Source organism: Grammomys surdaster, unplaced genomic scaffold, assembly GCF_004785775.1.
Source record: "Grammomys surdaster isolate TR1022 unplaced genomic scaffold, NIH_TR_1.0 100, whole genome shotgun sequence".
Lineage (NCBI taxonomy): Eukaryota > Metazoa > Chordata > Mammalia > Rodentia > Muridae > Grammomys > Grammomys surdaster.
The window spans coordinates 9,807,278-9,830,447 of NW_021604579.1; the positions used below are offsets into that span (position 1 = coordinate 9,807,278).

A 23,170-nucleotide genomic window follows, 5' to 3' on the forward strand; every position below is an offset into this window, starting at 1 on the left:
GGGAGGGGTGAGTACATGCAGGGTCTCTCTGTAGGGTAGGGGTGAGTACATGCAGGGTCTATTGGAAAGGGGGTGAATACATGCAGGGTCTCTTTGTAGGGAGTCGGTGTGTGGCAGAAGCATGACAGTGAACCAAATCTGGGCAGTCCTGAATGGCATTAAGATGTAAAGTTGACTTTATTAGTTTATGGAAAGCCAAGGTAGGCTTTTAAAAGTTCAGTCTTCTAGAGTTTGCGCTTTAGAAAATACTTCTCTGGCAATAACAGAGACTGGTTTAGAAGGTGACCAGACTGAAGACAGATTGCATTAGTGAGCAAGAAATTTGTGGAGGCTTCCATTATGTGGTAGCTGTGGAGATCGTGAACTTAGATTACCAGCTCTGGGAGGAGATGGCTCGGTGGAAGTTCACCAAGCAGGGGTGAGGCCCTAGCTTAAATCACAGCACCAAAGGAGAAAACAACAAAGTTGATAGTTTCAAATGAACAGATTTGGAGTCCAGTGAGGGGACAAGGGGACATCTGTGTAGCCCTTGTGATGCCTGTCTTGGGTGATTAGAAAATGGACAAACTTAGATTAAGAAACACAAAAGAGGGACGGGAGAGATGGCTCACTGGTTAAGAGCACTGGCTGCTCTTCCAGAGGACCCAGGTTCAATTCCCAGCAACCACATGGTAGCTCACAACTGTCTGTAATTGTTATTGGGGATCTGACACTGTCACACAGACATACATGCAGGCAAAACACCAATGTATCTTAAAGGAAGGGAGGGAGGGAGGGAGGGAGGGATGGAGGGAGGGAGGGAGAGAGGGAAGGAAGGAAAAAGGAAGCCAAAAGAAAGAAGGAACTTGCGCTTAGGAGAGGGTTGTTCTATTACAGCTTGGCTGAGTTCTAATTTACATACTGGCCTGGAGCTGTGGTTCAGTAGAGTGTGGCATGTGTGATGCCCTGGTCTGGATCCCCAGCATCATATAAATCAAGACAATCCTGGTCCAGCTGTGAGCTTCCTGTTGGGACTAGACTAAATTTGTAGTCATTTCCTTATTAAAAATGGAGACAAAATTTCTTATCCATTCTGAAACTGAAGAATAAGTAAGTCAGGTGATGATGCATATTCTTAATCCCAGCACTCAAAGATCAGGAGGAGTTCAACGTCGTCCTTGGCTACATAGAATTAGGTAAACTTGAGCTATATGAGAACCTGTATAAAAGAAAAGAAAACTCACATATTATACAGTATATTGACTTAACGTATGAGATTAATGTTTTTTGGTATATTTGTAGTATAGCCAACATAATAGTATGGCCAATTTTAAAATGTTTTTTTTTTTTATCACTGTAAATGCCAGCCAGGTATAGTGGTATGTGGCTGTGATTCCAGTGGAAGACTGAGACACAAGAATTATGTGAGCCCAGGAGTTTAAGGCCTTCTGGGCAAGACAGTAACTCCTTGTCTCCAAAACAGCCTCCCTGCCCCTACTTATAGCATTCAGTCCCTATTCACCCTGCCCTCAAGGGACTGCTAGGCTTTTTTCCATCTGTGTGTTTGTCCATGTGGTTATTTCCTTAGTGACAAGCTTCTTTGATGTTTCCAAGGTTCCTCCAGGTAGAGAGCACTCTTGGTAGCATGCTGTACTCTTCTCTTTATCATCGCCCTTCTGGGACAGAAGGGCCTTAAAGGCAAGGACCACGGATGCCTGTTTCAGAGCTACATCTAGCAACATTCTTGTCCTTGGTTATTGAGTTTTTGGACTCAGGGAATGTTTGATTTATCAGAATTTCATGAGATTAGCCCAGCTAACCACAAAATGAAGTTAACCAGAATGACTGCTCTGGTGGTGGTGGTGGTGGTGGTGGTGGTGGGGTCTTCTGTTCTCACCATGCTGGACTAGGAGGTGCCATGCAAGTGACAGCCAGTCCTGGTCCAGCTGTGAGCTTCCTGTTGGGACTAGACTAAGTATGTAGACATTTTCTTACTAAGAGTGGGGACAAGATTTCTTATCCATTCTGAAACTGAAGAATAAGTCAAGTGTATAGAACTTACATCGAGGTGAGGTTTTTTTTTTTTTTTCTGTATAGTTTCTGGGAAGGAGTAAATAAATCTTTGGCTCTATTAGTATTTTTAGGATAAGAATAGTTATCCTACTGTGATAAGGGTTTTGGTTTCTTCTCCAGTCTTTTGGCTTTTACTTTCAAGGTATTGAATGGACTGTGTGAGAGTAGTATGCTCCTGCAGTATGGCCGGCATGTTCTCTAGCTCCTCTGGGATATGCAAGCTATTGATTCCTTGAGAACGTTGCCTAGTGGACCTTGATTTTGTGTAGCTCCCCCCACCCCATTAATTCCCATGTTTGGATATTAAAAAAAAAAAGTCAAAAGTTTCTGAAACAGCCAGCCAGTGTAGCTTCTTGCCCTCTTGCTGCAGTCTGAGAATCATGTTTTCTATTAGAAACCATGCACTACATACACTTGAGTGCCGTGTGTCACAATAAGAGAAAACTGTCCCAAGTACCTAAAACCTCACAGCAGTTTAGTGGGAGGAGGCAGACATAGGCGCAAACAGTAACAGTGTGAAAACTCTGGCGCCCACAGCAGCACGAGTAGCTGTGGGAGCATCTGGTTGTTGGACAGTGTTTTGGAGCTAATGTCAGCTGGTGTTTCTGCACTAACAAGCGCAGCACAGAGGCAGCCCGATGCAGAGCACCTGCCATCATCGCACTGCACAACAACCTGGGGCGGTGTAGGTTCCCGCTTTAGAGAGCAATTTAAAGCTCAGAAGGGCTCGGTGGCTGGCTGTTAAACAGATTCCACATTCAGCTTGTTTGTTCCCTCCCTCTGCATCCGTGTCCCTTATGCAAGGCATAGAAAGTCTTGGAGCCGGCAGCTACAGTGCCCTGCCAGCCCTTCTCCTGTAGTTCTTCCTCCTCAGGCAAAACAAGGTTCTCAGATTTCTCTGCTCCGTCTAGCCTGCTTCCAGTGTCCTCAGCGCACCGGGTATTCCAGGGCTGTAGCAGTAGTGAATATTGCTGATGTCATTGTTTGCCTTATTGGGATTTTGCTCTTTGTCTCACAGGGAGCTGTGATTGGTATAGACGACGAGGACGACAGCACCTTCACAATCACTGTTGATCAGAAAACCTTCCACTTCCAGGGTGAGCGGAAAAGAGAGGTGCTCTCCTCAGAGTCCACCTGCTTTCCTTCTCTCGTGGGTTGCTTGCTGAATGACTTGAATGGTTTTGCAAAGGATCCTGCATGAACGAGTGCACAGGAACCTTCTGGATGAAGTGGTACTGCAGGTTAGGCAGGGATTTGTATCTGCAGTGGATGCACATTAATTTGAAGCGACTGTGGATCTGGCCGCGATTGGAGATTAAAAATTTAAAGGATAAAAATCAGTGAAAAAGCGAGAGTAATGGGCTGCTGCTGCTGCTGGCTTGTGCTTACAGAAGGTTGCTGATGTTCTTTATCGAGGAGTGTGGTTCTGCTTCTGCATGAAGAGTCTAAGGACTGATTGTGAAGGCTGCAGTGTTTGTCCGTGTGAAGCTCAAAATGTAAATTCAACTGAAGCTAGAGGCAACCTTTGCCTGAAAGGTTTTGCTCTGCTTCAAGAACTCCACGTTTGCATTCCTTCCATCTGCATTTCTGTGTCTTGTCTGCCAGCCATCATTGCTCTGCTATTATCCTTTCTGTAGTTAATAACTCCAGTGCCATCTGCCACTGCTATGTTTCGGCATTGCATGCTATGGCTCACCGGTACAAGGGGTAAGGTCCTGTATGGTCACTCTCATTTCATCCTGCTTCGAAAGCTCTAAACCAACAAATAAAAGCTGATTTTAGTGGTCTGCTCCTAAGGACCTGTCATCTGTTAGGAGTGCCTATTAGTTTTGGTACTAGTGTTCTGTTGTCTTTTCTATCCAGAATAACGTCTATTTTAGGTTTAAAGCAATCCAGGAAACTTAGAAATGAGACTATTTGGAGATGTTAGCACTTTCTCTGAACCCGTATGTGTGATCACTGTTATGATTGCCAGATAGAACAAGGTGAATGAATACCAAGTACAGTTTACAGCTTAAAAATGTTTTGTTATGAGGTCTGCTGGTGGCTGTATGTGCTATGTGAAGGTGCTTAGGTCCCTGTTGTCCTACACTAGGACAATATATTGCAGTTGTTTGTTTTCATTGTCTTGTGTAAGAGATCGACACATAGAAGTGAAAGATGCTGCCTATGAACAATAATGACAGGCCCATGTCCTCAGCAGTGGGATTTCTAATGTGTCGTCATGCTTATCCTTAACATACTGTCTTTGAGAATACTATTTGTTTAGAATTTCTTAAATAATGGTGTTCCCCTGGAAATTTCCACTCCATTAAACGTCATAAAATATTTTAATCATATTACAAAACAGCAATGCTGTTCATAAGCCAATACAGGTAGCTGGGACTCTTCACTTGAGTGTAGTTGAATACTTCACTGCAGTTCTAGTAGGAGCTGCATGCAGGATGCAGGGGCTGCAGCACAGGGTTCTGCAGTTGCTGGGGAGGCCCCTCCGGGCTCCAGAAGCTTTGTTTGCTTGGTGGAAGGACAGACTTGGATCTCTTACCTTAAACTATTTATGTCAAACTGATCTCTTTAGCGTTTTTGTATTTATGTGGCTTGCTGATAAAACAAGACATTATTTAAATGATAAAAATAAAAAGGAATTTTCAAAATGAGCTCTTAAGTTTCCAGAATGTCAGGTTGTTTGTTTTCTACTGTAGCGTTTGTGGGGTGTTACATAGCATGAACTTATTCAAAAAACTTAAACTGTTCCTTTATTTAGGTGATTAGGAAAATTACTTCAGACTTAGAGATACTTGCTTAGAAGAAGGTCTACAAATTTAATACAAAACACATTCAATGTTTGATAGAACTTACATTTTATAATATTCTGTTTTTAAACCTTCAATTGCTGATAAGAACTGAAAGCAAATCTAGGTTCATACATATTATTATGACATGTCTGAGTGTTATATTTTTCTTGTGCTGAGATAGAACCCAGGGGCTACATAATAACTTTGAGGCCTGCTTGGGCTACAGAGACCTTGTTGCCAAAAAATAAAAAAGAATGTTATTGCCATGAAAGCCTATTAGGAAGTTTTGATCAGAGAGTGACATGATGAGATTCCTATTTTACGGGGTTGCTCTGGCCACTGTCTTGAGAATAAGATGTGGAGGGGCACAGACCTAGGAAACCGTTTAGGAGCTTGTTGTAGACAAGAAATGAGAGCGTGATAGTGTTCATATGGCACCAGCGGGGTAGCAGTGAAGGAGCAAACAGTGGTCAGATTAATCAGCTTTAGTAGAGTATAATTAATATGAAATAAAATGCGTGTCTGAGGGGCTGATGAGTGGAGGACTCAGTGGGTGAAAGCTCCTGCTGCAAAAGTGTGGTGACCTCGATCCCTGGGACCCAGTTAAAGATGGCGGAGAGAACCAACTGCATAACGGGTCCTCTGATCTCCTTTCACGTGCTGTGGCATTTGTGAACTCCCTCCATCATATGTGCATGCCTGTTTCACACACACTGAAGCACATGATGATAATAATAACGGCAGTAGTAGTTATAGTAATATAAGTGAAAAATTTTCAAAAGACCTTCAGATTAAAATATTTAAAAATATATGTTTTACATGATTCAGTTTTGGTCAGCCTACTTGTATATAGCTGCCACCACAATCAACATATGGAACATTTCTGCCACTCCAAAAGATTGTTTCCTTTCTGATGCCCCCTCCTAAGCCCTGGGCCAGGCAATCACTGATCTGCCTTCTGTCAGTAGAGGTGAGCATGCCCGTTAGGGGACGTCACACAAATGGAATCATATCATGTATGTTATTGTCTTCATTTTAGCTCAAAACAGTGTTTTCTAGCCCATCCATATCATTGTATAGCTTAGTTACTTTTGTACGGGTAAATCATATTCTGTTCAATGGTGTTGTATTTATTTTGAACGTTGAGTTGTAGCACATAACAGAAAGGCAAGTTCAGGTTGATACAAGAGTATTGGGGTAAAAAAAAAAAAGGAATTGCCATTAACTGAAGTGGATGGTTCTAGGAACAACAGTTTGGAGAACTTACTGGAGATGCTGAATTCATAGTTTGTATATGGCATGCAGGGAAAATTTCAAGTTAGAAAAATAAATGTGGGGCTCATTGGCACAGAGACAGTGTTTATGACCTTGAGAATTTGGGAATAAGAATAGAAAGAAAGTAAAAAAACTGAGCTGTAGGCCCTTGAACATGTACTTTAGAGGCTTCAAGATGAGGTAGAATCAGCAAAGGAGACTGATGACCAAAGGAGACGAAAAGCAAATGGAGCCTGGAAACAGTGCTTCTAGGAGGGAGAAGGATCAGAGCTTGCCAGACACTGATGACAGACCAGGGAAGAAAGCACTAAGAAATGATGTGATGGAGTTATTCATGAGGACTTCTTAAACCTTGAGAAGAGCAGCTATAAATCAGGACAGAGTGCTTCAAAGTCTACTGAACAGATCAGAAGCAGAAGAGGGGATTGCAGGCCTCAGGAGTTTGGGGAGATTTTAATTGTGTGTAAGGACAAATGGAACAGTGATGGTGTGTTTCTATGTTGTCAGCAGTGATTCCACGGAGAGGAAGAGCTGATAATGCTAGAGGAGGGGCAAGGGGTGAGGATGTGGTGTGTGTGTGTGTGTGTGTGTGTGTGTGTGTTGGGGGCTAGTTGGATCAGCCTTCTGAGAAGGCAAGAGCCAGTGGGACCTGAACCAATGGGACCTACAGCACAGCTGCAGGCATTGCTTTTGGCTAGGAGAATGGACAGTTATCTTGGTGAAATAGCTGTGGCTGGTGATGGACCCTGAGCAGACCGAAGTACTGGCAATAGGGAAAGCAAAGAGGAACAGATTGGACATGTGTAGTGAGTAAATCAGTGGGAATTGGTGACTGGTTGGAGGAGAATTTAATAGCAATGTTCTTTTGTTTGGTTTATAGTTGAACATTGTCACATCTAAAACAGCCCAGAACAGGAATTTACTTTGGAGACACAGAGATGGTGGGAAGTGAGGCTGAGCTTAAGTGAAAATGAAGAGAGAGCACTCTGTTGTTTAGTTGAACTAGAAGCCTAAAGTCTGAATGACCAGGTAGGATTAAAGCTAGACAAAGACTAGCAGTTTCAAGTCTGTATGGCTGATGATCAGAGTTCAACTCCTGGAATCTGCATGATGGAAGGAGAGAACAGACTCCCAAAGGTTGCCCTCTGACCTCTGCATCTGTGCTGTGGCACACATATGCACGTGCACACAGATACATCATATACATTCAACATGAAATAAGATGTAAGGATAATAATAAAGACCACCAGTGTGGAAAGGGGAAACTGCTGTCCTCAGCCCAGATGGTTAAAGCTTTTGGGAAGGCTTGCTGAACATGGCCACATTTTCCACTTCTTTCCAAGAGAAGTCAGATTTAGTTTTTCTTAACTCAGTGGGAAATGGGTGTGTAAAATTTCCAAGTTTTAAAACTCTTTTTTTTTTTTTTAAGTTTTGGCTAAACAGTGTACCTTTGTGAGCTAAATAAAGCCTTTGGATTTTCAATCTTTGGTTAAAACCATGGCAGTAATATCTATTGTCTGTCTAGAAGATCTCCGCAAGCAAAGAACTGATGGTCAAACATTCAATCAGACTAGGATGGACTGTCATCAGGCTGGGAGGAGCAATCACAGCAGTTAGGACGGAGATGCAATTGTGTCTGTGTCTATGAGCATGTATGTGCATGTGCGTGTGTGCTCGCTTATGTGTGGAGGTCAGAGGTGCCTTCTACCTTACTTTTTTGAGGCAGGGTCCCTCACTTGGTGCTCACACATTGGCTAGTCTGGTGGCCAGGCTAGCAAGCCCAGGAGAACTGCCTGTCTCAGCTTCAGTAGTGCTGGGGCTGGTCTTTATGCTTTCATGCTTGTACAGCAAGCACTTACCTGATTGAGGCATCTTTCCAGCCCAGAAACTAATCATCTGAAGTTACTATTTTTATAGATCAAAAGTAGTTTCATATCAGCATTTCATATGGCTCATACTAATAGAAGACAAGATGGTTTATTGCTCACCTTAATGATTAGGAAAAGTCCAGTTGTTTGAATTTACATTGCAATAAGCTGGGGTTTTTTGTTGTTGTCGTTTGTTTGCTTATTTGTTTGTTTGGTTTTGGTCTTCATTTTGAGACAAGACTGGCTTCAAAACAGGGCTGAGAGTGACCTTGAATGACTTACTTCCCGCCTGAGCTTTCCAGGTGCTGGGATTGCAGGGTGAGCTACTATGCTTGGCTTATGAAATTGTATCTTTGATGATTTAATGTATGGAATGATATTTAACCTTTTGGATATTGGGATGCTAATAATAGCAATCATTTGTTGAATGTTTATTTTATGCAAGGCATTTGGAAGTCTACCTGTGCTAAATCATGCAGCTCAAAGCTTTACAAAATAGTTTCTAGTGCTATTTTCATCTTGTTGTTAAGGAAACAATGGGCTATACACCGCTAATGTAAAGCAGAAATGAAAATTGAACACAATACTCAGTACCTTTGTCTTTTAAGACAGGTTCTTATAAATTCTTATCTGGCCCAGAACTTGATCTATGGCCAGAACTTCTGATCCTCCTGCCTCTACATCCTGAGTGCTGGAATTACAGGTGTGCATTACCTTGTCTGGTTTCTGAGATGCTGAGGATCAAACCAAGGGCTTCATGCACACTAGGCAAGCTCTCTTGTATCCCCTACCTAGCACTTGCTCTTGAGAGCTGTTACTTTAGACACTGGTCACCTAGTCTATAGTGAACTATCATCTTATTAAGAAGGAATTAATGTAAAGTAGGAGTACCTTTAAATAACAATGCAATTTAATGCAACTGCAAAATACCGTGCCCTCAGTGTTCCTCTTGTTCCATTACTCAGAAGCAGTAGCAGTGGATGATGGTCGTGCAGCTATCACAGCTATCAGATTGCTCCTGAGTAACTGATAGGAACCAGACACTGTTCCACCCACTGTGAATGTTACTTATGTAAGTGCTAAACCCACAATCATTGATAACTTCCCTTCTTGTTTTAGAGTTGGAGAAAGTGGGTTTCAGGAAGCCCAAGTGGTAGAGCCAGGATTGTGCTTAGCTCCATGTAGGTCAGTGGTTCTTTTTTGTTGTTGTTTTGGTGGGTTTTTTTTTGTTTGTTTGTTTTTTGTTTTTGTTTTTTGTTTTTGGTTTTTTTTTTTTTTTTTGGTTTTTTTTTTTCGAGACAGGGTTTCTCTGTGTAGCCCTGGCTGTCCTGGAACTCGCTCTGTAGACCATGCTGGCCTCGAACTCAGAAATCTGTCTGCCTCTGCCTCCCAAGTGCTGGGCTTAAAGACATGCACCACCACTGCCCAGCAGGTCAGTGGTTCTTAAAGTGTGTTTGCAGACAGAGCTTCAGCACCATGGGGGAGTGTGCTAGGACAGCATCTCTTGCCCTTATGAATCAGCAGCTCTGGAATGTGTCCTCTCCAGTGATTGTAATACACTTGAAAGTTTGAGATCCAGAGTCTGGATAAGCAGCTGTACTTATATGCAAGTTTACTTTTGCAGCAACCTTAGAGTCGTCCTCAATGTATAGATGAGTGAGGTGTAGTGTCAACTGACTTGGCTTTGATCATACATAGATTCAATACAAATTAGACCATATACATTATGGGCAAACCTGATCTGTAGAAAATTATTAATTTTTTTTAAAAGATGAAGACTATGCATCTAAGGCACGGTGGCAGGATTGTAAGTTTGAAGACAGATTAAGTTACATAGTTAGGCCCTATCTCAAAACAGGGGGGGGGGGGGCTTTATGGTGGAAATCTATTAAACAGTGCAAACTTTAATTAAATTTATCTGGAATATTTTATAGTGACATGAGTTTCCTGAGATAAAATATACCACTTTTAAGCATTGAAAAGAAGCCTAATTTAGAGCCATGTAAGTTTCAGTGGAAGAAGCTGTCTGTCTGATAAACCACTGTTTTCAGCTCAGTCCATTAAGGCTTGACTATTTACTAAAGTGCAACCTAGTGCTCAGTACTGAAGGAAAGTAATTTTTAAAAGTCCTGTTGATCAAGTATATCATTGATGCTTCCACTGCATTAATATCAATCAACTTAGCACACATCTTCATGGTCAAGATGTTTTGAATAGACAGTAAGTTTTTAGACTAAGGTATGGTTATAGGCTTGAGTGTCTTCTGCTTTGAGAGCAATGTCACCTCAGCATTATCACCACAAACAGATGCCAGTGTCTTGTATTGATTTAAGACGTTTCCTTTGTTGTGTTATGTTTCTGGTTTTTACGTGGTAATGTTTCCAGTACAAAAAGTTACACATTTCATGTAAAGGAAGTAAATCAGCTATAATTAATTTTGTAATTAGCTGGTATAATTTCAGTGAGCTCGGGATGTTTGTGTGGGATGGGTAGAGCTGTGTTCCTGTGTTGGGAGTTTGTTAATATTGCTGTGGGAGGATTGAATCTCACTAGTGTACCTATGTTCTTCTTAATTTGTTTTCTACTCTCAATCCTCCCTAGATATTTGAAATTATACTCTTCCCAAGTTTAATTATGGACTCCAGTATAGTGAGTAGCCAGTTAGACCTACCTCTCTGATCCATTTTTATTTTTGTTAGTGAATTACATTCTGTTCCACAATTCATTATTCTTAATTGCTAATATAAATTTTCTTTTTTTTTCTTTTCTTTCTTTCTTTCTTTTTTTTTTTTTTTTGGTTTTTTTGAGACAGGGTTTCTCTGTGTAGTCCTGGCTGTCCTGGAACTCACTCTGTAGACCAGGCTGGCCTCGAACTCAGAAATCCGCCTGCCTCTGCCTCCCAAGTGCTGGGATTAAAGGCGTGTGCCACCACTGCCTGGCATAAATTTCCAATGTGACACTCTAAGGAGAGTATTGGAAAGATGACACTAATTATCACTCCAGTTCTTCTGCCTGAAGGGAAGAACGATGCCATTTCCTTGAGCCTTGAGTCCTGTATGTTTAAGAACAACTTTTCCTATGACTAGTAGTAACTTCTGTGTAGCCATGATGAGATACCTGATGGATACAACTTAAAGGGGAGAATTCTTACTCAGCTCACGGTTTCAAAGGCATGATTAGTGCACCATGCTGTAGAGGGCATGGTAGAGCAATAAGTGGGAGTCAGGTTTTATTTGGGTTACTTCAGGGGCACAGACAACTGAAGGGCAGCTGTGTTGTGGAAAGCCACACCCCAGCATGGGCGGTGACTCTTGGAAGCTTTGGTTTCTAGAGCTCCCTGCAGGCAGTCTTCAGTCTTCTGTCTCAAGCAAGTGTTACTTATATAACCTTGGGAGGAGACCTGTGAATCTTAGTAAGCAGTCTTTTCAGTTTGGGGCACATTGCTTGGTGTATGCTGATGTAGAGAGTGAGTAAGGATTCATAATGAAAGGAATGTTCCTGCAAGTAGTTAGACAGTTGTAGAAAATTCTAGTGTTCAGTTTACTTCATCCAGTTTTGTTCTGGGTTGGTTTTTGGTTTCTGGAGACAGGGTTTATCTATATAGCCCTGGTTCTCCTGGAACTCACTCTATAGACCAGGCTGGGCTTGAACTCAGAGATCCACCTGCCTCTCTGCCCCCAGAGAGCTGGGATCAAAGGTGTGAGCCACCACTGCCTGGCTTATCCACTCATTTTTAAATTAATTTATTTTTGTGATGTCAACAAGTACCTGAGTGTATACTGTAACACAAGGAACTTGCTTTGCAGTGTGAAAGAGGGCAAACACAGCGGAATTTGATTAAGAAATTCAATGTCAAATCCTCATCCCAGCAGCAACTTCTTGGTTGCACAGCTTTTGATATTTTTCATATTATGGGTTAAAGGAGTTAAAACTTTGGCAATTCTGACAATGCGTGGAATGCACTGATCCTTGCTTTTAAATTTCTGATTGCTAAGGTTCCTTTTCAGCCTTTGTTAAACTCTTATGCAGGGTATGAACGTTTATTTTCATGACCATGATTCTCTTACTAATATACTCTACATATACTGTCAGTGTATGATATGAACTACAGTTATATTCTGTATAATATAACTTGCTGTGTGTGTGTGTGTGTGTGTGTGTGTGTGTGTGTGTGTGTCAGGTTCTCACTTACCCTAGGCTTGCCTCGAGCTTGCTGGCTAAGGATGACTGAGAACTTCTGGTCCTCTTATACTTCTTCATGCACTACTGTACCTGGTTTGTGCAGCGCTGGGAATTGGCCCCAAGGCTTTGTGCATGTGAGGCAAGCACTCTACCAGCTGAGCTTCATCCTCAGCCCACACCTTCTTATATTAAAGTAACAGGACCTTAAGACAATTCGATGGATATTTGGGAAGATCCCAAATTCAAATGAATTATAAAGATCTCTGTTTGGCTAGGCTGCTAGCTGCTTTGAGGACATCTTCAGGCAACTGCCTAGTTGGTGGAGTTGAGTGTTTTGTCATGTAAAAGGCTGTTATTGACCTGAGCTCTTGCATGCAGGTGATATCAGTGGGCAGGGATGTGTAAGTGTCTTTTTTTTCTCTAGAAGATGATTATAATACACAGCAAAAGTGACTCTGTTGAATAAAAAAAGGACTCGTAGTGAAGAGAACCAGCCACTAAGGGCCAGTTTAATATCATGCTGGTCCTTTGCAGGGACCACACCCACACTAATGAGATAGATAGTTTTATCCTTACCATATAGGGGAGAGCTTGAGGCTTGTATAAATTTGTATTTATGGCCACACATGCAGGAAGTAACAGGACCTAGATTTATATTTGCAATTCTCATTATACAGTGCTGTTCAGTGCCTTACTTTCTTGTGATCCTGCATCGGTCACTCTGACTTACATTTTATCATACTGGAGCCTTTTTGTATCCGTGTTGCTTTCTTCCATTGCAGTACTATCACTGTTTCATGGTAGTCAGTATCACCAGGGTTCTCCTGTGCTCAGTGTACATCCAAGCAGAGGTCGTCAACACTGCCTGGGCCCACTGAGGCAAGGTTAACTGGGACATTGGTCAGAAGAGATGGTAGTGAGTCACATCACAAGGCATGCTCAGATCCATCACCAACTGTTAGGGAGGCTGTGAAGCCTAGCCACAGGATGCATGGGAATGTCCCCTGAAAGGAGTTAATGACCAGGGAGTCAGACATTCACCTGTACTGTGCTCCATCTTCTTTCAGTTCTGGTCATGCTGCAGTTCTCTTCTTACGCCAGCAGAGGGAACAGTTCAAAGTGTTTGAGGGGAAAAACCCCAACATATCTTCTTTAGTTCTATTCAGAAGCTTGGATTTCCTAAGAGAGCTAAAGTGGAGCCTGAGATGTTCATAGTGGATTAAGCATAGTGATCTGGCATAAACATAAACCCTGTGTTGTCGTGAGTGCTGAATCAATGACATTTTGCTGTGTCTAGATTGTCTTTTAGAAGATGGGGCTGAAGCTTGTGGGACATGCAGGGTTATTATAACTACAGTCTTGATCTAGAAGTGTATCCTTTCTGAAGGAAAGGCAAAGATATTGTATTAACAGCTTAGAGCTAAATATAGAAGAGAAAGGAAGTGGCTTGCTGTTCTTTGCCCTGAGCAGAATTCCTTGGAGAAACTGGAGCCAGAATGAAACCTTCAGATGGAATGTTATACTTGAAAATTCAGAAATGCCTTCCTGCTACTCTACTCACAGAAACATGTGCACACTTCTCTTTTTAAGTACAAAAGCTCCTCTACCTGCAGTTTCTAAAGAATATCTATTTAAAGTAGCACACATCAATTATTATAATTTCTTGTAGGATTCTGTTACTTTGTTCCGTCTCATCTAATTGATCTTGTTTACTTCAAAAGCAAACAAAAGAATTAGTAGCTGATTCGTCTTTCACATGTTACTTGCTTTGTTTTAGTCTTTTTCCTGAAATAAATTTATTTATTTATTTATTTATTTATTACTTCATTTTTATTGATATGTCTCACCCTATAGTCTGGCTGACTTGGAACTCTCTCTAGACCAAACTGGCTTTGTACTCAGGGGTAATCCTCTGACTCAGCTCTCTAAGTGCTGGACATTCAGGCATGAGCCACCATACCTAGGTCCTTCCTGATTTTTTTTTTTTAAGTAGGCATTGATTTTTTCCCCTTTCTTTCCTTTCCTTTATTAATCCAAGTAATAATATAACATTTTTCCTTTCTTTCTGATCTTCTGTATTTCTCCTTGTGAACTGAGACTTGGTTTAGCCCGTTAAAATTACCTTCTTTTTTCTGACTCCCTCTTCTTATCCCAAAATGCATTAGACATAAATTCTCATTTTTTTCCATGAGAGATTTTTTTCCCCTAATAGCGTGTATTTGAGTACTTCTTATTCATAAAATCAGTAAAACTTTTATTATTTTCTTAAAGATAAATCCTGAAATACTGCTTTGGCTTACTTGATATTTGGTATGTATCCCAAGCTGGTCTTAAATTCAAATACTCTGACCTCGGCTTCCAGAGTACTGGAATTACAGGTAGGTATCATTAGCTTTTAGGGCTAGCGAGATGGCTCAGTGGATAACGCACTTGCCATACAAGCACAAGGACCTGAGTTTGGATTCCCAGAACCTATGGGAAAAGCTAGCTTAAAGTCAGTGAGAAAACTTGCCTAAAAATAAGGTTGAGCGTAATTGAGGAAGATGCCTGACTTCACACATATGCACATTCACATATGTGCACACATGTTCATGCACACATACAAATGCAGACCCCGACATACAAATGCACACACCCCATGTACAACTTGTACACATACACCTACATACATTACATATATGCACACACGTATGCACACATGTGCATGCACACACTTTAAACATAAACCACTTCTGACAGTTGAGGCGTATCAGATTTTAGGATTGACTATGGCAGAGGCTTTTCAAGCCATAAGTAGGAATCTTGTTTTTCATCTTGTATATTCTTTTGTTGTATTTTGTTTATTTAAGGTTTGGCTGGGCTGGCCTAGAGCGGACAGTCCTCTTCTGATTCCCGTGGGCCCAGCACTTGGGCTTGCCAGCCCTCTTCTCGATGTATACCATAGAACTGCACCTGCATTTTTCAAGCTAACTGAGTCTTCTCTTTTTCTGGTCTGCCTCTCCTTGTATTTGTGTGATGGGAAAGACCCATCCCTTAGTCCACTGGCTGCTCCTCCTCTGTCTCCTAAGTCTGTAACTTGGCTCGGATCTTTATCCTTTCTTATGCTCACACTCATTCTCTCCCCATTACTCTCTCTCGCCCCTTTCCTAGTTTCTGTGCCGTCAGAGCACTTTCTTGGTTAATGCCTGTGTCAGTTCTCTAAAACCACAGCCTTCCTAAATGTTCCTACATTCCCGTGTCTTAAAGTCTTGCTTTTTTAAAGTTAAGGAACAGTGACTAACTGACCCTTTTAGTGGTTTACTAAAACTTCATGTTAAAGCAGTATAGAAAGTCCCCTCTGGAGCTAAAAGGGTTGATATATATTTGCATATCAAGGATTTTTATTGAGTAGGAATCATTTGGCTGACAAGCATGTGATTGATGAATGAATAGAAAAGAACTCATGGTTTTTCTTGTCTTTGAATGAGCAAACAGTTCCTAATATAATGCTAACTCTGTTCTGGAGGCTCACAATATTGCTTTAGATAGTCAAAACAGACGTTGTGGAGGAGAAACACATTTGTAAATATTTACATGCATGTTGACAGTTTAGAAACTTCAGCTATAACTATTAATATATCTTGAAGGAACCAATTATGTATGATTTAATAAGATATTAAGCAAAAATAATTTCTTAGAAACTCTAACTTGATGGGCATAGTGGCGCACGCCTTTAATCTCAGTGTTTGGGAGGCAGAGGCAGGCAGATCTCTTAGTTCAAGGCCAATCTGGTTTCTATAGTGAGTTCCAGGACAGCCAGAGCCACATATCGAGACCTTGCCTCAATAAATAAATAGATAAACAAACAAATAAATAAATTAAAAGAAAAGAAAGCCCAGTAATAATAAGATTAGTGATTTTATCAGTTCTCACTCAGCAAATATTTTGTTGAACAATTGTTTCCTGATGAGCTTCTAGTTGGTTGGAATATGTCAAGAAGTAACGAACCTTCCTCTTGTGGAGCTTAGTATTCAGTGGCAGGAGAGGTAGGCAATAAATAATAACCATGAGCTGTATATATGTTAAATGCAAAGTGCTGGGTTAGAGGGTAGTCTTCTATACAGGCTTCTGATTGTTACTGTTAATTATCAATTTGACAGATTGCAGAAGCGAGTCCTGGAAGGCAGGCCTCTGGGTATGCTTGTGGGGGATAATCTTGGCTGCATTCAGTGATAGTGAAAGATCCATCTTAACTGTGGGCAGAACCATTCCCTGGGCTTGCAATTTTAGACTGGATAAAACAGAGGAAGGGAACTGAACCACAGCATGCATGCCTTGTTCGTTGCTTTCTGCTTGTGGATAGATGTGAGCCCCTAATGCCCTGACTCCCTGCTGTGACTAGCATCCTGAGAAAAATAAAGCCTTTCTCCCTTAAGTGCTTTTTATCAAAGCATTTTTATCACAGCATCAGGGAAAAACAAAGAAACAAACAAAGACAAGGTTGGTTGGGAGACTTAACTGAGAAAAGGCATTATTCTAGCAGACAAGTGATCATTTGTTCTATAATTGTGAGTACCAGGTTAGCTGCTAAGAGATGGTGATGTTAGAAAATCAAGAAAATGTGGACCAGATTCCAGTCCAGAACTCAGGGAGTACATAGCTGACCTAGGAAAGTGGGGGTGGGGTGTGGCCATAAACCCGGAGGATTCTATCTGCTTTGATTGAAAGGTACACAAGGTATAAGATACACAGATCTTATTTACTTTCCCCTCTAACTTCTGTAAGTTAGAAGGGAACCTTATTAAAACCATAATTCTTAAACCTTCTGAATATTAATACACTGGCTTATTAGATTTGGTCATGGGATCATTCTTTTCCATACCACCTTATTGGCTTCTAAAAATAGCTTCTGGGGATCTGGCTCAGTGAGCAAGCTTTGGCACAGCATATAAAGAACTTGGGTTGACCACTAGCATTACACAAACAAATCAAAACATTCTGACTATTCAACATGTCAGCTTCCCTTTGAGCTACTAAATTATCTAAGGGTAATGCAATCCTTTAGCTTCCTTCCATCCATCCATCCATCAATCATGTAGAAAGCAAGGTATCTTGCTTAGGTTCTTGCAATATAGCAACAAATAAGACTGGCCAAACTCTGCTTTCTGGGTATTTAGAATTCAGTGAAATAATCTAGTAAGACATTACATATATGTCAACAGTTCCCACATACGGCTTCAGAAAACTTGTATTCACATGTGAATACATTTACAAGTTTCGACATTAAAATAGATTTTAAACATATTTACTCAGTATTGTTGCAGTTCTCAATTAACTCTACTCAAACCAACCTGGAGGTGGTGGGGGAGCATGTTCCTTGCTACCTGCCTCAGCGTTCTGAGTTTCTGAATGAAACACACACACACACACACACACACACACACACACACACGCATGCACACACAGCCTTATATTTTAATATACCTTAAACAGCTCAATGGCTGGGCTACTCCCAAACCTCCACGTGGCTGACACCTCCCCTCCGATATTCCTGAGTTATTACTTATTAAAATATGTATTCCATTGTTGTTGCCCTAGATCCAGAGGAGGGAGGGCGTACCCTGGGGCCAGTCTTCCCCAGGCTTACAAATATGCTGTCTCTCTGTCCTGTCTTCTCAGGTGTGTCACTACCCCTTTCCTGGCATGGCAGCTATTGCCCAAGAATCCTAAAGGTTCCACCTCTGTTTCCCTGCCCAGCCATAGGCTGTTGGCAACTTTATTTACCAATCAAAACCAACTGGGAGCAGGGTAAGATCCCTATGTCCTAATTGGGTCTCCACTGTGGTTGTATCTCTTATTTTACCTGATTTTTTTGGGGTCCGAAAAACCAAAACATCCCAGGCAGCCACAAGAATCCAGCAAAGCAAGATCTTCATTTGAATTAGGCAACAAAAACTGAGTCAGAGACAACAGCACAGGCTCGAGCTTACTGTGTCCCCAAAGACAAGTTGCCCAGTATACTTAGAGTGAAACTATAAAAAGAAGGGGGGGGTCTAGGTGAGCTGGAGGACTATCCAATTATATTTTGACATTAAGGGTTAAGCAAAGGAGTATCCAATGGAGACTGGACCTTATTCAGGGTACGGGGCTTCAAGGCCCTTAACTCATTCTCCTAGACATTTAGTCCAGAGCTCAGAGTGATAAGGAATCAAAGGAATTGGTTCCTGGACCTGGAACCGTGAACTCAGTTTAACCCTGCCAGCAAGATGGAAAAGTTGTCCCTGAGATGCCTGGATTCAGACAACTGTCTCCTTATAGTTTCATTGTGGGCCTGTGAGGTATGAAATATATGGATATGATTCAGAGTTATTTAAAAACCATCCTCAGATCACACTCTAAAGCAGTGAAGTTGGGACTTAAATCCATTTTCAGACTAGAGTTTCTGGCTCATTCTGACTATGTCATACACTCTCCCCTGAGTTAGAAAAAGGAGGTTCTCACCTCTTGTGGTGTGCTTTGCATAGCAAAAAGGGGATGAGAGGAGAGTTATTTAACTGTCATGGTTATCTGAAGCCTAGAGACTAAATTCAGATGCTGCTGTTGAAAAATCCCTGAACTTTCCTGTCTCTGGTTTTATATTATTGTTAAGACAGAGATTTGATATGTAGTCCCAAGGCTGATTGAGACAGAGTTTCTCTGTGAGTAGCTCTGGCTGTCCTGGAACTCACTCTGTAGACCAGGCTAACTTCAAACTCAGAGAGTCTCCTGCCTTTACCTCCCAAGCTGGGTTTAAAGGTGTGTACTACCACCATCTAGCTGAAGTTGAATTCTTTTTTTTGTTTGTTTGTTTGTTTTGTTTTTTTTTGTTTTGTTTTTTTTTCAAGACAGGGTTTCTCTTTATAGCCCGGGCTGTCCTGGAACTCACTCTGTAGACCAGGCTGGCCTCAAACTCAGAAATCTGCCTGCCTCTGCCTCCCAAGTACTGGGATCAAAGGCGTGCGCCACCACCGCCCGGCTGATGTTAAATTCTTAATCCTCCTGCTTCAGCCTTCCAAGGCTGGGGTTAGAGGTGTGTGCTAGTATGTGCTAGCATGTTCAGGCTAAACTTTCTGTTTCCTTGTGCTAGAAAATAAAGGTAATACCTATTTCATGTAGTTGCTGTGAGGATTTGTTTAATATTTTTAGAACTCTTTGCATAAATCAAGTGCTCAGTAGATTTAGTGTTTGTTATTTGCACGGACAGCTTTCAGGCGCTTCAGTGAGGGAACTTCCCATATTCTTTCATGACCACCTCATAGGACTTCTTATTTGGTGTAGACACTCCGACAAGGCATCTTTCTCTTCAGAAAGGTCTGTGTTACTCTGTACTTTCTGCAGTTCTAGAAAAGTTTTAGAATCAACTTTGCAAATCTCAAAAAATGGTTTATGAATTTAATTAGCATTTATTTAATCTAGAAATTGAATTAAAATTTAATGTTATAGAATGGGAGTGTTCATGAATGCTGTTTCCATTTATTTAGGTTATGTTTGCTTTTTTATCATAATGTTTGTTTTAAATTTTAAAAATTGTATTTAAAAATCTCAATCTTGGGCTGGTGAGATGTTTCAGTGGGTAAAGGCACTTGCCACCAAAGGTGGTAGACATGACCTGAGTTTGACCCTGAGACTCACATGGTAGAAGGAGAAAACCAGCTTCTGCAAATTGTCCTGCAAATGGTAAGTTTCCCACATATGTACAATGCAGCCATTAGCATTAAAATGCTAATGTAAGGAAACTGGCACTGATATATTAACATCACCTGATCCACTGACTCTCACCTTCACCAGGTGACCCAGTGATGTCCTTAATACCAAGGGAATATAAGTTAGCATCACTTGGTATGCCTGTGACTAGACACACACGTGCGCACACACACACACACAAACCCCTACCTCATACATTTTATTCTGACATTTTCCATCAGAATTTTTTTGTTGATTCTCTCCTCTTCTCCCTCCTCTATGTGTGAGTGTAGGCAGGATTGTGGCCACAGCATGCCCATTGCACTCGCAAGACAGATTGCAGGAGTTGGTTCTCTCCTATCATGGGCTTCAGGGACCAAACCAGGTCATTGGGCTGGCATGACAAGTTTACTCATGAACCACTCATTGGCCACCTAGTTCTAGGCAAAAATGTCAAAAACATACACTGAAAAATGACAGGCTGTTCAATAAATTGTGTTGACAAAATGAGATATCCACTGTCGAAGAGTGAAAGTAGATCCACATCTCCTAACCTGTACAGAATCAGTTCAAAGTGAATCAAAAACCTTAATTTAAAAACTTGGCCTTTTTACTTAACAGTCTATTCTAATAATTCCTAGCCATTTAAAAATATATACCTACATAGTTCTCTATGATTTATCCAGCCACTTTACTCTGGAGTATTGAGAATGCCTTCAGTATTTGCGGAAATATTTGAGTCTATAGTGAATAATCTACCTGGGATTCCGAAGGCTTCTGAAATCTGATGCCTTTCATCAATTTTTGAAAATTCTCAGCCAGGTAGTGTCACCAGCAATGAGCAGTACAACTTGAAATTACCAGCCATGACCCCTGAGGTCGGATGAGGGTGTCCTTTAGGAACCTCTGCCAAGTCAGGTCAAGATCTTGATTCAAGTCAACAGAAAGCAAAGCTGGGGTTTATTACAAAACAGGCAGCACGCTTGTGTGGGTGTGTGGGTGTGTGTGTGCATGTGTGTGTGTTTGGGGGGTACTGTACAAACTTAAGAGGAAGTTCAGACTTCTTGAGAGAAATGAGGTAAAGTTTCTTAGCAGCTGTGTGTTATGACTTTTGTAGGTTTTGAACTGTAGCTATGTTTAAAAGATTAAACCTTTTTGGTATATTTTTTAACTATGGAAAAGGAAAACATGTAAAGTGATTTATGAGGTGCCTTATAGGGGCTTACAGATGAGGTGTGCTGATTATATAAAAGTACAGGTCAAGAAAGGTCAGGAATTCTTACGACATATGGGTCATAGGCGATAAGGCATCTTGAGTGTCAGCATGATTTGTAATTTCGTAATTGTGGTAAGATTTCGTCAGAAAAACTCATACAGTATGTGGTTACTAGGAGTCATGACGTGTGTTTTGACTGTAAACATGTTTCATAATCTTGTTCATGAGATTTTTCTTAGCAAATAGGGGTATCTTGTCCTTTGCAGGTGCTATCAAAATTTTTGACACTCGGTGAGCTAAGAATGCACCCAAGCCCCCTGGGAATGATGGAATGATGGCTCTTTTCCTTGCCCATGTCCCTGTTTCTCTCTTTCCTCAGTGGCCTTTTACATCTATTCTGTCTCCCCCATTTTTCCAGTCATAGCACATTACATTTTCTTATCTTTTTTTTTAACTCTTTTATTTGTACTTTAAATTGTGTGTGTGTGTGTGTGTGTGTGTGTGTGTGTGCACGTGTGCGTGCATGCGCCGTGTACCACCAGGTTCTTAATTTTGACTATTATATATATTTAACATTTACTGTAATTTGAGAATTCATTTTGGTTATTTGAAAAATAAAATGAGTAGCCAAATAGATGGTTCAGCATTTCTTGAATTTAATCCTTAGAACACAGGAAAGGCAGAGCAAATTGACTACAAAATTCTCCTCTAACTTCCATGCTGGTCATACAATAATACAATAAAAAATAAATAAAATTTTAAAATACTGCTTGGTTATAAACTAATCTGGAGTTCCTGTTAGTCTTGGTGTTCAGTTGTGTGTGGGTTCATTTGCAGAAGTACCTTCATATATATATTTGATTGTATTTACATGTATGCCGGACTATATTTAAAAAAATTGTTTATAGAAATAGAAGTCAGTACCGGGCAGTGATGCCACACACCTTTAATTCCAGCACTCAGGAGGCAGAGACAGGTGGATCTCTGAGTTCAATACCAGCCTGGTCTACAGAGTGAGTTCCAGGACAGCCAGGGCTACACAGAGAAACTCCATCCCAGAAAAGGAAGGAAGGGAGGGAGGGAGGGAGGGAGGGAGGGAGGGAGAGAGGGAGGAAGGAAGGAAAAAGTCAGTAACCTGTAGAGGAGATCTTTCACCCACTTCGCTAGCCAGAGTCACTAATTAATATGCAGGGCCTCTTTAGTCTACTTCAGGTATTAAGATCTTCCAGGCCCACACAGATGACCAAGCAGTTATTTTAATTCTGATTTATCCTTAGTTCCACAATGAAGTCATTTTGAGATCCCAATCAAGACATAACCTAATTTATCAAAGTCCCTTTGGCTTATGCAATGGTTCTCAACCTTCCTAATACTGTGACCCTTTAATACAGTTCTTTATGTGGTATCCCCCAACCATAAAATTATTTTCATTGCTACTTTATAACCGTAATTTTGCTTTTGTTATGAATCATCCTCCAATGGTCTTAGGTGCCCTCTGGGAGTCATTCAACCCCCAAAGGGGTCACACCACACAGGTTGAGAACCACTGTGCTAGTGGGCCCTGGTCTTCAATTTTTCTCTTAAAAAGACTTTTAGGTACAGTCTTATATTTCACCAGAAAATAGAGTTCCCAAATACCCTTGGCACACACACTGACAAATCTTAAGTGCGTCATCCAGTACACAACTCCTCCTAAGGAATTTATAATACTGCCAGGCAAAGAACATTCCTAAATACTAGTCCTCTCCTCCAGATGTTTGCCCTTTACAAGATACTGATTCTTTACTACTTTGGTTTATGGTAACTTTCTTCTGTCTTTGTCTGTCTGTCTTTCCTCTTTTCTGTCTTTCTGTCTTTTTTTTCTTTTAGTTTTTGTTTGTTTGGTTGGTTTGGTTTGTTTTGTTTGTGACAGGGTTTCTCCATATATCTCTGGCTGTTCTGGAACTCCCTCTGTAGGTCAGGCTGGCCCCAAACTCAGAGATCTGCCTGCCTCTGCCCCCTGACAGGGTGCTGGGATTAAAGGCGTGCGCCACCACCACCTAGCTGGCTGGCTTTCTTTCTTCCTTCCGTTTTTTTTTTTT

General features: G+C 41.2%; 1 protein-coding gene across 2 annotated transcripts in view; it reads left to right on the forward strand.

Annotated features, from left to right (window-relative positions):
- Positions 1-23,170, forward strand: part of Osbpl9 (oxysterol binding protein like 9) — a 139,840-nt gene that overhangs the window by 38,157 nt on the left and 78,513 nt on the right. For both annotated transcript variants that reach the window (XM_028787649.1, XM_028787656.1), the window contains exon 3: positions 3,071-3,149. In XM_028787649.1, the coding sequence (XP_028643482.1) occupies positions 3,071-3,149 (79 nt within the window). The remainder of the gene's footprint in view (positions 1-3,070; positions 3,150-23,170) is intronic.